Source organism: Capra hircus, chromosome 19 (genome assembly GCF_001704415.2).
Source record: "Capra hircus breed San Clemente chromosome 19, ASM170441v1, whole genome shotgun sequence".
In the NCBI taxonomy this organism is placed as follows: domain Eukaryota; kingdom Metazoa; phylum Chordata; class Mammalia; order Artiodactyla; family Bovidae; genus Capra; species Capra hircus.
In genome coordinates this window covers 41,418,833-41,430,040 of record NC_030826.1, presented here as the reverse complement: position 1 = coordinate 41,430,040, position 11,208 = coordinate 41,418,833, and the positions used below count along the sequence as shown (strand labels likewise).

Genomic DNA, 11,208 nt, shown 5'->3' with positions numbered 1-11,208 from the left:
ACCTGTACTGGTCAATTGCCTATCCATTGCTGACCCTGCTGAAGGACTAGGACACTCGAGCCACTTGCCTTCTTGCTCGAAGGTCAGGTTGTATCAGCACTGCTTAGTTAATTTAGTCTGTTCTCCCGAGTCCTTTGTGTGAGCTCTGCTTGCCACTTCCAAGTGCTGGGGGGCACACTGCTTGTCACTGTCTCAGGGTTTCTGCCATGCCACTCATCTCTTCCATCAGACTGGAGACCCTGAGAGCAAGGACGGGGCTCCCCGTCAACTTGGGGCTCCTTGAGGCCTGGGACTTTTTACCCACACAGGTAGCTCCCCCATCCTCTATGATAACTCTTTGGTACCCTGGCCCCAGCTCACCCACAGTGGGCACCAAGTGGGAGCAGGGAGAGTGCAGAACGCGATGATCACTGTTCTGGGGATTTCTATCTGGAGGAACTAAGTCTCAGAACTGCTGTTAGGCCAGTGGAGACCAAACTTTAGGATATAGGTCATCCCCTTGGCAGCAGAACTGATTTATTGGTGCCCTGGACAGCCTAACATCATCAAATTACCCCACACAATGGAGAGAGGCTGGGCTGCCTTCAGGCAGTCACCAAAGGACGCTGAGCCTGTGGCGGCTTGGGGCAGTCCAGTCACCTCCCGAATCCCAGACCTCCTTTGGAGTCTGTCTGGGGGCAACTGGGGCAGACAGTGGGCACACCCAGGCGTGCCATCATCCACTGGAGGTATAAGTAAGCAGCCTCTGTGGCAGCTCTGCATCCTGGCTCCAGAGCCCACAGCACTCCTACCACTGCTTTCATCCTTGGGCAGCGCCATGAGTTGCAGACAGTTCTCTTCGTCCAGCAGGAGCCGCAGGAGTGGCGGAGGCGGCGGGGGTTGTGGGGGCAGCATGAGGTCCTCCTCAAGCCGCTTCAGCTCCAGTTATGGCAGAGGGTCTGGGGGCGGTTTTAGTGGTGGGAGTTTTACTGGAGGCCTTGGGGCTTGCATCGGTGGTGCTGTTGGAGGCTTTGGGGGGCTTTGGGGCTTTGGCGGTGGCATTGGCAGTGCTGTTGGAGGCTTTGGGGGTGCTATTGGAAGCGGAGATGCTGGCATCCTGCCTGCTGATGAGAAGACCACCATGCAGGATCTTAACAGCCGGCTGGCCTCCTACTTGGATAAGGTGCAGAAACTAGAAAGGGAAAATGCTGACCTGGAGACTAAGATCAGGGACTGGTATGAGAGGCAGGAGCCCAAGAATATCAGGAAGGATTACTCTCGCTATTATGACACCATCAAAGATCTGAAGAACCAGGTAGGCCGGGGAAACTAAAACTCTGTCTGTCTCTCACACCTATATGTACACTCACTCACTCACATGCTTTATTTCCTGTGTGAAGGCAAGATGCTGGACTCTAACTTAGATAATCGCCAAAGAATCTTTTGCAAACTTTAACTTCAACAAGAATTTTTAAATTGAGATATAGCTGATTTACGATGTTGTGTTAATTACTGCTCTACAGCAAAGGGATTCAGTTATATATACATAGGTACATTCCCTTTTGAAATATTCTTTTCCTGCATGGTTTATTATAGGCTATTGAATATAGTTTGTGCTACCAAGTGAGACCTTTTTGTTTATCCTTTCTATATATAAGAGCTTACATCTGCTAACCCCAGCCTCCCACTCCTTCCCTCCCTCATCCCCCTCCCCCTTGGCGACCGCTGGGTCTGTTTTCTATGTCTGTGATCTTGTTTCTGCTTCATAGTATTGTGTTTTAGATTCCATGGAAACTTGAACTTTTATCAGGAACAGTTCTTGGCCTGGCTCATGCAGAGGCAGTGTGGAGGGAGTACAGCAACGGGGCAACTTGTTCCTGGCTCTGCCGCCAATTCACTGGGTGACCTTGGGAAGCCTGGTGCCCTCTCCAGGCCTATTCTTATTCTCCAATCCATTTACTAAAGAGAGTGGGCAGACTAGCTCTCAGGCACCTGTTGGTTTAAACTTTCTGTAATCTTGGGGGAAACAAAAGAGATAAGAGTGCTGCTGTCCAAAACAAGCGGGCCGTATGATGCACGAGAGAGGGCCATCTGTGCCTGTCTCTTCTCTTAGCCCCCGAGAGTTCAAAGCTTTCTAGTAAAGAAAACTAGACATCTTATCTCTCCCTTCCTACTTTTTCTGGGCTCTTCTAGGGATCTGTCTTGATTTTTCCAGTTTGGTTGGACGCAGATATGCATTCTAGCTGGTCAAAGCATGGAGAGGACCTAGAACTCCAGGGGTAGACATCATCTATCCGTCCATTGATCCATCCATCCACCCATCCGTCCATCCATCCATCCACATGTCCGTCTATCCACTCAACTTAGAGGTTGAGTACTCTCACTGTTGCTCTGGGCAAGCATAGCAACATCTCAGGCGTGGTCTCTGCCCTTGAGAAGCTCATAATCTAGCTAATTTGCTCTTCCCACCTGATTCCCTTGCCTTCACACCTTCTCATGAACAGCCTCTGGATATCTTGTTTATTCTATCCCAAACCTCTTCCTTAGTCATCTTTCAGAGGTCACTTCAGTTGCCAGCTCCTCCCTGAAGCCTTTCTTAATCGCCTGTAACCATAAATCCACTGTCTTTTCCTTGAACTCTTCTAGGATATTCTGCTTGGCAGTCAACCAAGCTCCTTGAGGAGCTGTATCTCATTGATCTCTAACTCTCACAGTGTCCTTTGTAGTAGATATTAAAGTATTTGTTGAGTGAATGAATGAAGGCCACACTGAACATCCTTGCTGAAGTCGGTGAGGGGTCTCTGCCACATACCAGCTTTGGAAGCCCCTCCTGCCTCTTGGGCATCTTCCTGGATGGGCTTCTCACCTCCTATGGCTTTTGCCTCCCAGAAGAGGGTCATAGCGGGGGTGCCTGGCTTCTATACCATCTCCTCTTTTTTAGATTGTGCGGGTCACGGTGGAAAACAACAAGACTTTAGTGGACATTGACAACAGTCGCATGACCATGGATGACTTCAGGATAAAGTGAGTCCTACTTGTCCTCCTCTTCCTCCTTCTCCTGTCATCCATCCTTCCTCCAGCCTCTAGTGCTCGGGAGGTTCCTGTGGGGGCTGGTGACCTCTGGCTCATGCCCTACCCCTGACTGGTCTGCAGGTTTGAGGTGGAGCAGAGCCTGCAACAAGCAGTGGAGGCTGACATCAATGGTCTGCGAAAGGTGCTGGATGATCTAACTATGCAGAAGTCTGACCTGGAGCTGCAGTGTGAATGTCTGCAGGAGGAGCTGGTGGCTCTCAGGAAGAATCATGAGGAAGTAGGGTCTTGGCTACTTGGGGCTTGTTGGGGAGAGGGGGGAATAGAAGTTCAGGGATAATCGGGGATGGATAGGAGCTTTGGGCCATTGCATGGAAGACACCCCCTCCGCTACTCTCGAAGAGGACGTGCACGCCCAACCTATGGTGGTGGTTAGGCTTTGACTTCTCAACTGTGTCCCATCCCATTTTTGCGCCCCAGGAGGAGCAGGAGAGGGCTGAAAGGTGATGGAGAGGATCCCATCCCACCCTGACCTCATATCCCCTTCTTCCCGGTAGGAGATGAACCAGTTGTGTGGGCAGAGCACCGGGGATGTCAGTGTGGAGATGAATGCTACTCCTGGCGTGGATCTTACTAAGATCCTCAATGAAATGCGCGAGGACTATGAGAAGCTCAGTGCTAAGAACCGAAGCGACATTGAGCAGCAATACGAGACTCAGGTGAGCGCTGCGGGACACTGATTCAACCTTCTCTCCCTCCGTCTGCATGTCCTTTCCACCCACCCCTCCATCTCTGAGTCTACTCGCGCTTCTCAGTCATCCTCCTTCCCATGCATTCACTGCCCACAAGTGTAATTATCAAGTAATTTCCCAGTGCCAGGTTTCATGTGAAGTGCTGATGTCGCAGAGATGAGCCACACAGGATCACTGCCCTGGAGAAGCTCAGAGTTTATTACATGTGTGAACAAAGGCAGAGCGTGAAGAGCTTACATAAGGCTGTGTGCTTTCAGGCTCTAGTGGAGGTACCCAGTGTGCCCGTAGCACTGCGCTGAGCTCCCGATGACTCCCTTCCTCCTGGGTCTCCAGCCCCTAGTGTAGAGGGTGACACATGAGGACAGGATTTGTGGTGTGTACATGTGTATGCATGTGTCTGGGTGGCACTTTGAAATGAAGTTAAAAGGTGATTTAAAGGTAAAGTGTGAAGAGTCTTAAAGCCTGCTGAGACATACTGACAGAGAAACTGAGAAGCAGAGAATTGAGAGAAACTGACAACGTGGCTGGCTGGAGGGACCCAGAACTCAAGATGACTTGTTTTTGGCTTTGGCTCAGGCTTGGTCCTGGAAGGTGAAGGTGCTGACCAGTGGGGAAGAAGCTTCCCCATTCGTTGAGCTGCTCAATGAGCTTTTGTGTTTCAGATGAAACAGATTGAGCAAGAAGTGACGACCTGTAGCCAGGAGGTGGAGTCCAGCAACAAGGAGGTGACCAAGCTTCGGCACACCGTCCAAGAATTGGAGGTCGAGCTGCAGTCTCAGTTCAGCATGGTTGGTAGCCAGGCTCTGGATCCTCTGCCTGGGTGGAGCGCAGGAAGCTGCACATGACCCCCAGGGACAGGAAGGGGAGTCCAGCTATGAGGCAGCATCCTTCTCAGTGCCTCCTTTGCCCCTAGAAATCGGCCCTGGAGAAATCCTTGGAAGACACGAAGAACCGCTACTCTGGCCAATTGCAGCAGATCCAGGGTCAGATCAGTGTCCTCGAGGGCCAGCTCGCTGACATTCGGGCAGAGATTGAGTGCCAGAATCAGGAATACAGCCTTCTGCTCAGCACCAAGATGCGGCTGGAGCAGGAAATCAAGACCTACCGCAGCCTCCTCGAGGGTGGCCAGGAGGATTTGTATGTGTTCCTGGCTTTTGTGGCACGCCCCAGAAGTTCTAAACCCCTGATGCTCCCTCTGTTCTGCTGGATACAGCAGTTGGGGAAGTTCCTGTACACAAGGGTCTGATGGGCTGAGGATTTTTTTATCCCAAGTGGGGAACCTCACGGCCTTTTGGCTTTGAGAAAGGAGGATGGTAACAATGAGAGAAGGGACCGCTCCCTGCTCCAGGGAGAGGAAGTCCCTCCCCTCCCAGCTGTGGTGCCAGCCCAGCCTCCGTCCTCTGCCTTGCTGGAGGAAGACTTAGGAGGACTCACATTTAGGTCTTCTCTCCAGGTTCATCCTTGTATATATATGTGGGGTCACCTGTTTTATCTCTGTGCTTTCTTTGCTTCTCAGTGAATATTATGGAGGTGGACAGTCTGGCTCTGGAAGCAGCAAAAGAAGTGGAGGTGGAAGCAGTTATGGAAGAGGATCCAGGGGAGGAAGTGGAGGCAGTTGTGGAGGAGGAAGTGGGGGCAGCTCTGGCGGAGGAAGTAGCTCTGGTGGAGGAAGTAGCTCTGGAGGAGGAAGTGGGGGCAGCTGTGGAGAAGGAAGTGGAAGGACATCCCAGTCCCAGTCCCATTCCTCAAAATCTGGTGGCTGTGACACACAAGGTAAGGGACAACTCTAAGGTTGTGGGGTGGGGGAGGCATCGGTGTCAGCTGTCAAGGCACCACCCTTTTTAAATACCTTTGAGCCTCTCTGCTATGTCACTTCAGTCGTGTCTGACTCTGTGCAACCCCATAGATGGCAGCCCACTAGGCTCCTCTGTCCCTGGGATTCTCCAGGCAAGAATACTGGAGTGGGTTGCCATTTCCTTCTCCAATGCATGAAAGTGAAAAGTGAAAGTGAAGTCGCATAGTCGTGCCCGATTCTTAGCGACCCCATGGACTGCAGCCTACCAGGCTCCTCCATCCATGAGATTTTCCAGGCAAGAGTACTGGAGTGGGGTGCCATTGCCTTCTCCTGGTTGCCATTATACATATTCTAAACAGAGTGAGACTTTAGGGAGATCTCCAGTGAGTGTCGTAGACTTGCCCTTGTTTCTGATCTGATCACTATTTTGGACAGAGTGTTAAGTGAGGCTGGGATCACATCTACATGAGACTTAAGTCTCCATAGCCTAAGAGATGAGTTGGAAGTGGAGTATTATTTTGTCTATTTCTCTCTACACCCTATGGGGTGGGTATTGTTATTATCCCCAATTTAGAGATAAGGAAAATGAGGATCCTTATCTCTTGCTCAAGGTCAAACAACTCATAAATGAGAGATCAGCTCTGTGGGGCTCCACAGCTGGTACTTTTCATTATCATGAGGATGGGGACACCTGGGTCAGCAACAGTTCAGGCAGAAAAGAGTCTCAAGTGTTGTAGTCAGTGGTCGGGTTGTACAAGCCAGTTATATGATGAAACTGTCCAAAGGAGCATATATCAAAGATAACAGTCTAAATGCAAGAAGGAGTCAAACAGATGAAGTGCTCTCTAGGTCAGAGAGGTTCCCCTTGTACATGTTGAATCTTGTGAAATAAAAATCTCGTATGAAATTGTGACACAAGGCTGGGTAACATGCCTGGCAGCGCTCAGCTCAGAGGTATCTGGGAGCCGCCCTTCTCTGGAGGGTGGTTTTGTGTGTTGGGTGGCACTGCAGGGCCATGGATGTGTGTCTATGGGCAGAGGCTGGGGCTGTCTTCCCCTCAACATGCAAGAGATTTACTAACAAAAGCTGTTGCACGGAGGACAGGGCTGCCTCCTGAGCCACCATCCTCAGAAATGGGAGAGCAGCTGCCAGCTGTTACAGCAGAGCTTTGGGAATTGGATGGGGGCCGCTAGGACTGGAGGATCCTTCTGTCTTAGGATTCTCCAGCTCTTTGAGCTCCAGTCTCCTTGCTCCCCATTTGCCCATTTTCCTCCAAGTCCCAGTCTCTCCGTCTCTTGTTCTAAATCCTCTCTTCTCACTCACCTCTCTCCTGTCTCTCCACAGGCTACCAGACACGATACTAGAGCCCCTGCAGACTTTCCTGGCCCCACCCCAGCCGGACATCCCCCAGATGGTCAGACTCTGGATAAAGCCTGCTCACTGCATTGCAACACTGGGAACAGCTGGCAACAAGCCCCAAGACCCATTTGGGACGGGGCTCGCTGGGCATGTATGCCTTTGGCTGTCCATTGGCTCCCTCCTCTGGGAGGGTTGGGGAGACCTCTCTCCCTCTGTCTGGTTTGGGGATGACCCCATTCCCTGCCTTATCTCAATTTCCCAATAAAGCTTTCCTGTTGCAAATCAAACCTGGACTTTGACTCACTTGTTCCTTGGGATTGATAAGGGGCAGAAAGGAGGTGAAGGGAGAATCAAAGGAATCCACCTGTAGGGTATTGGTTAGCTTTTCTATCAGCTAACTTCTATTTGCAACAAAGCAATCCATAATTTGGTGGCTTAAAATCACGATCATTTACTCAGCCCGTGCTTTCACAGTTGACAGTTTGGACTGGGGAATTTTGTTTTCCTTTAAGCATCTGTGGTCAGCCCCAAGTCAGCTAGATAGCTCTGCCTCTGGGGCTTGGCTGCATGCTGGTTGGGAGTGAAAGGGTCACATGACTCTCTTCTTCCAGCCAGCTGGCTCAAGCAAGTGTTCCAAGGGAATGCACAGAGCTGTGCAAGGCCTCTTGAGGCTTAGGCTCTGAATGGTCACTTAGGCTGTTGGCCAAAGCAAGTCACAGATTCAAAGGCAGGGGAAACAGACTCCTCTTGATGAGAGAAGCTGGAAAATCACGTGGCAAGAGTATGGATGGAGGGAGGGCAATAGTGGGCCAGTTTTAAAAAATGTTTATTAATTAATTTTTTTGGCCGCACCGGGTCTAAATGGTGGCATGCAGGATTTTCAATCTTCGCTGTGGCATGCAGGATCTTTAGTTGCAGCATGTGCGGTCTAGCTCTCTGACCAGGGATCGAACCTGCTTTGGGAATGCAGAGTCTTACCCACTGGACTACCAAGGAAGTCCCTGGGGCAAGTTTTTGCAAACCATCTACCACAGTCTCTCAGCAGATCATAAGTTAGTTACAGAGGGAAACAAGACAAAAATGAGGTGGGATTTGCTTCAGAAGATTTCACAGATGGTGAAACATAAAGACACAGTTCAAGCGCTCCAAGGCAAGGTGAAGACTATTCCATAAGACAGCAGCGGGCAATGTTTTCCAAGGGTTCTGACTAGGGACAGACAGCCCTCAGCCTGTGTTCCAGATGCTACAGCTGTGTATCAACCCCCCCTGAAGCTTAGAGGCTTAAAAGAACAATGTTGATTTGGGACTTGGTGGGAACAGCACACTTCTGCTTTGCCGGGTGTTTTCCTGGCCCACAGGTTTGGGCTAGAAGCATGTGAAGTCTTGCTCACTCATGTTTGGCCCCTGAGCTGGAAAGACTCAAACCTGGGGGCTGGACCTGCAGAGGCTCCTCGACATCTCTGTATGGAGACTCCTAGTGTGATCCCTGGAGCAGAGCAGCCTCAGAGGAGACAGACTTCTTACACACTGTCTTAGAGCTCGCAAGATATATGTCCTAAGCAAGAAAGAACCAGGAAGAAGCTGTTTTGCTTCATGGCCTAGACTGGGCTTCCTGGGCGGTGCTAGTTGTAAAGAATCCACCTGCCAATGCAGGAGATGCAAGAGATGAGGGTTCAAAACTGGCTTGGGAAGATCCTCTGGAGTAGGAAAGGGCTGCCCTCTCCAGTATCTTGCCTGGAAAATTCCATGGGCGAGGAGCCTGGCGGGCTAGAGTCCACAGGGTCGCAAAGAGTCAGACATGCCTGAGTGATGGAGCACCGCACAGAAGGTCATGCAGTGTCATTTCTGCTGCACTCACAGTCTTGCCTGGATTCAAGAGGAGGAAGCATAGACCTTACACGTGGCCGAGTTCAAAGATGATCCCAGTTATTCAACCAACAATTTAAACCTAAGGGCCGCTGTGAAGGGATTTTGGAGAAGTCTCTACTGCTTTGGCCTGAAGATAGAGAGATTAGGCACTGAGCTGGACATAGTCACCTGCATGCATGTGAGCTAAGCTGATTCAGTTGTGTCCGACTCTTAGTGACCCTGTGGGCTGTAGCCCACCAGAACCCTCTGTCCATGGGATTCTCTAGGTAAGAATACTGGAGTGGGTTGCCATGCTCTCCTCCAGGGGAGCTTCCCTATCCAGGGGTCAAATCCACATCTCCTGCATTGCAGGTAGATTCTTTACCTGCTGAGCAAGTGGGCAAGCCCCAGACGTAATCACATAAGCTCTTAAAAAAGCAGAGAGTTTAGAATCCTTATCTGCTGGTGGCACAGTAGATGAGAATCTGCCTGCCGATGCAGGGGACGGATTTGACTCCTGATCTGGGAAGATTCTACATGCCGCTGAGCAACTAAGTCCATGCGTCACGACTACCGAGCCTGCGCTTCATAGCCCATGTGCTGGACTATTGAAGCCCACACACCTAGAGCCTGTGCTCTGAAACAAGAGAAGACACCACAGTGAGAAGCCCGAGCACCACAACAATCTTTAACCTGCCTTTCCCAGAATCCCTTACAGGTGTGAATCTAGATATAGTTTGAGTTTTTATGATCAGATGCTATTCTGTAGGACACGAGTTGAGTGGAGAGAGATCTGGAGGAAGGATTTTTTTTTGTTGGCATAGATCTACCTGTTACGATATGGTTCTAGGGCACTTATTGTAGCAGACCAAGAGTTCCTTTGGGGGCTGATTATGTGGTGTTAATGTGGGAGCCATACCTAGAGGCTCAGTCTAGAGTCTGCGCCTCCAGGCTTCTAATGATTTTGAATCTCCAGATTTCCAAGTCTGTGGGTGCCTGTCTTTACTGATCAATGGTCTAAAGTTTACATAAGAGTCTTGACAAGACTGGGATTTTCAGTTGATGCTGTGGTTTGGCAACTTGGAGAAACCAACTTTAAGGTGAACTATGAGCTACTTCAGCCTTGTAAGTACAAGAAATAAGAGATCTTTTCAGTATATTCATGGAAATCTCCAGTTTCTGACGATCCATAGAGTTTGGATCTTAGGAGTCTGAGTATATTACTCTTTCTATAAGTTCTCCAGTACAGTTAGAAGAAACTAGACAACGCCCACTTTATCATTGAACACATGGGCTTCTAGAGTCTCGTGTTTTAACAATAGTTGGATTTTCAATGCTTTCAGGCCTGCCTAAGCCATATAACCGTTCTGATTTTCATATCATTCATGCAACCACGTTTATTGGGTAAATAGATATTAAATTCCTTACATGTGAGACACTATTTAACGAAAAAAGAGACAAATATTCCTTCCAACCTGGAGCTTACAATAGAGATGAGGGAGGGAAAATTCTGTCATAAATAAATTGTCATAATATATTTTAAGACGATAAATGCAAAGAGAAGTCAGTGAGCAGGTGGGATGTAAGCAATGCCTTGCAGAGTGAGGGAGGCAGTCAGGTGGGTATGCGGTGGGAGATCAATCTAGGCACAGGGCTTGGGCGTGTAAAGGCCCTAAGGTTGGGAATGTGTTTCATATATTCAAAGACGAGGAAGGAGGCCAATGAAGTTAGAACAGAGTGAGTGACGAAATCAGTGGTAGAAGATGAGGATAGAGAGTTAAGTAAGAAGTAGCTGCATCACTTAGAGCTCTGTGGGGCCCTCTAAGGAACCTGGCTTTTATGCCCAGGGACATAGGGAGCCACTGAAGCTGAGAGGGAAGGACTCCCAGGTGGCAGGTGACAGAGGATGGAGGGAGCCTGCATGTCCAAGTTCCCTGCCTGGAGGGGGATCCTTCCCATCCCCAACGAGGAACCATCATACCAGTCCTTATATGAGCATATTAAAATTTTTCATTATATTAAGCCAGGGAGATGTTTTTTTATTTAATTTTTTATTAAAAAAATTTTTCTTGGTGGGATCCTTGTTCCCCAATCAGGGATTGAACCTGTGATGCCTACGGTGGAAACTTGGAGTCTTAACCACTGGACCACCAGGGAAGTCCCAAGCTAGAGAGATTTTTAAGGTTGTCACAGCAGCTAGCATTGACGTGGATATCTAGCGCACAGGACTTTCACCAGAGAAACAGCCCCATCTAAGTTAAATTTTAAAAGGATCCCTTTGGTTATTGCTTAGTAAGAGGCTGAGGGACCAGGTGTAGAAACAGAGAGACTGGGGAGGGAGGTAATCCTAGTGAGAGACCAAGGTACTTGGAGTGGAGATGGTCAGAGGCAGTTGGCTCTGGGGGTCATTGAAGGTAATACCATCAGGATTCTTGTAGAAAGAGA

At 49.5% G+C, this 11,208-nt stretch overlaps 1 protein-coding gene across 1 annotated transcript; it reads left to right on the top strand.

Moving 5' to 3' along the window:
* On the top strand, positions 818 to 7,191 carry KRT9 (keratin 9). The gene is made up of 8 exons (XM_005693821.3): positions 818 to 1,294; positions 2,921 to 3,003; positions 3,133 to 3,289; positions 3,567 to 3,728; positions 4,424 to 4,549; positions 4,675 to 4,898; positions 5,278 to 5,534; positions 6,901 to 7,191. The coding sequence occupies exons 1-8, from the start codon at positions 818 to 820 to the stop codon at positions 6,918 to 6,920; spliced, it is 1,506 nt and encodes a 501-aa protein (XP_005693878.1). The 3' UTR covers positions 6,921 to 7,191.

What these genes read in the sequence shown, in the direction of transcription:
- KRT9 (XM_005693821.3), top strand. Translation starts at nt 818, where the DNA reads ATGAGTTGCAGACAGTTCTCTTCGTCCAGCAGGAGCCGCAGGAGTGGC. An exon ending in TCAAAGATCTGAAGAACCAG is followed by an intron (nt 1,295 to 2,920) that starts GTAGGCCGGGGA and finishes CCTCTTTTTTAG; the next exon opens with ATTGTGCGGGTCACGGTGGA. An exon ending in AGCAGCAATACGAGACTCAG is followed by an intron (nt 3,729 to 4,423) that starts GTGAGCGCTGCG and finishes TTTGTGTTTCAG; the next exon opens with ATGAAACAGATTGAGCAAGA.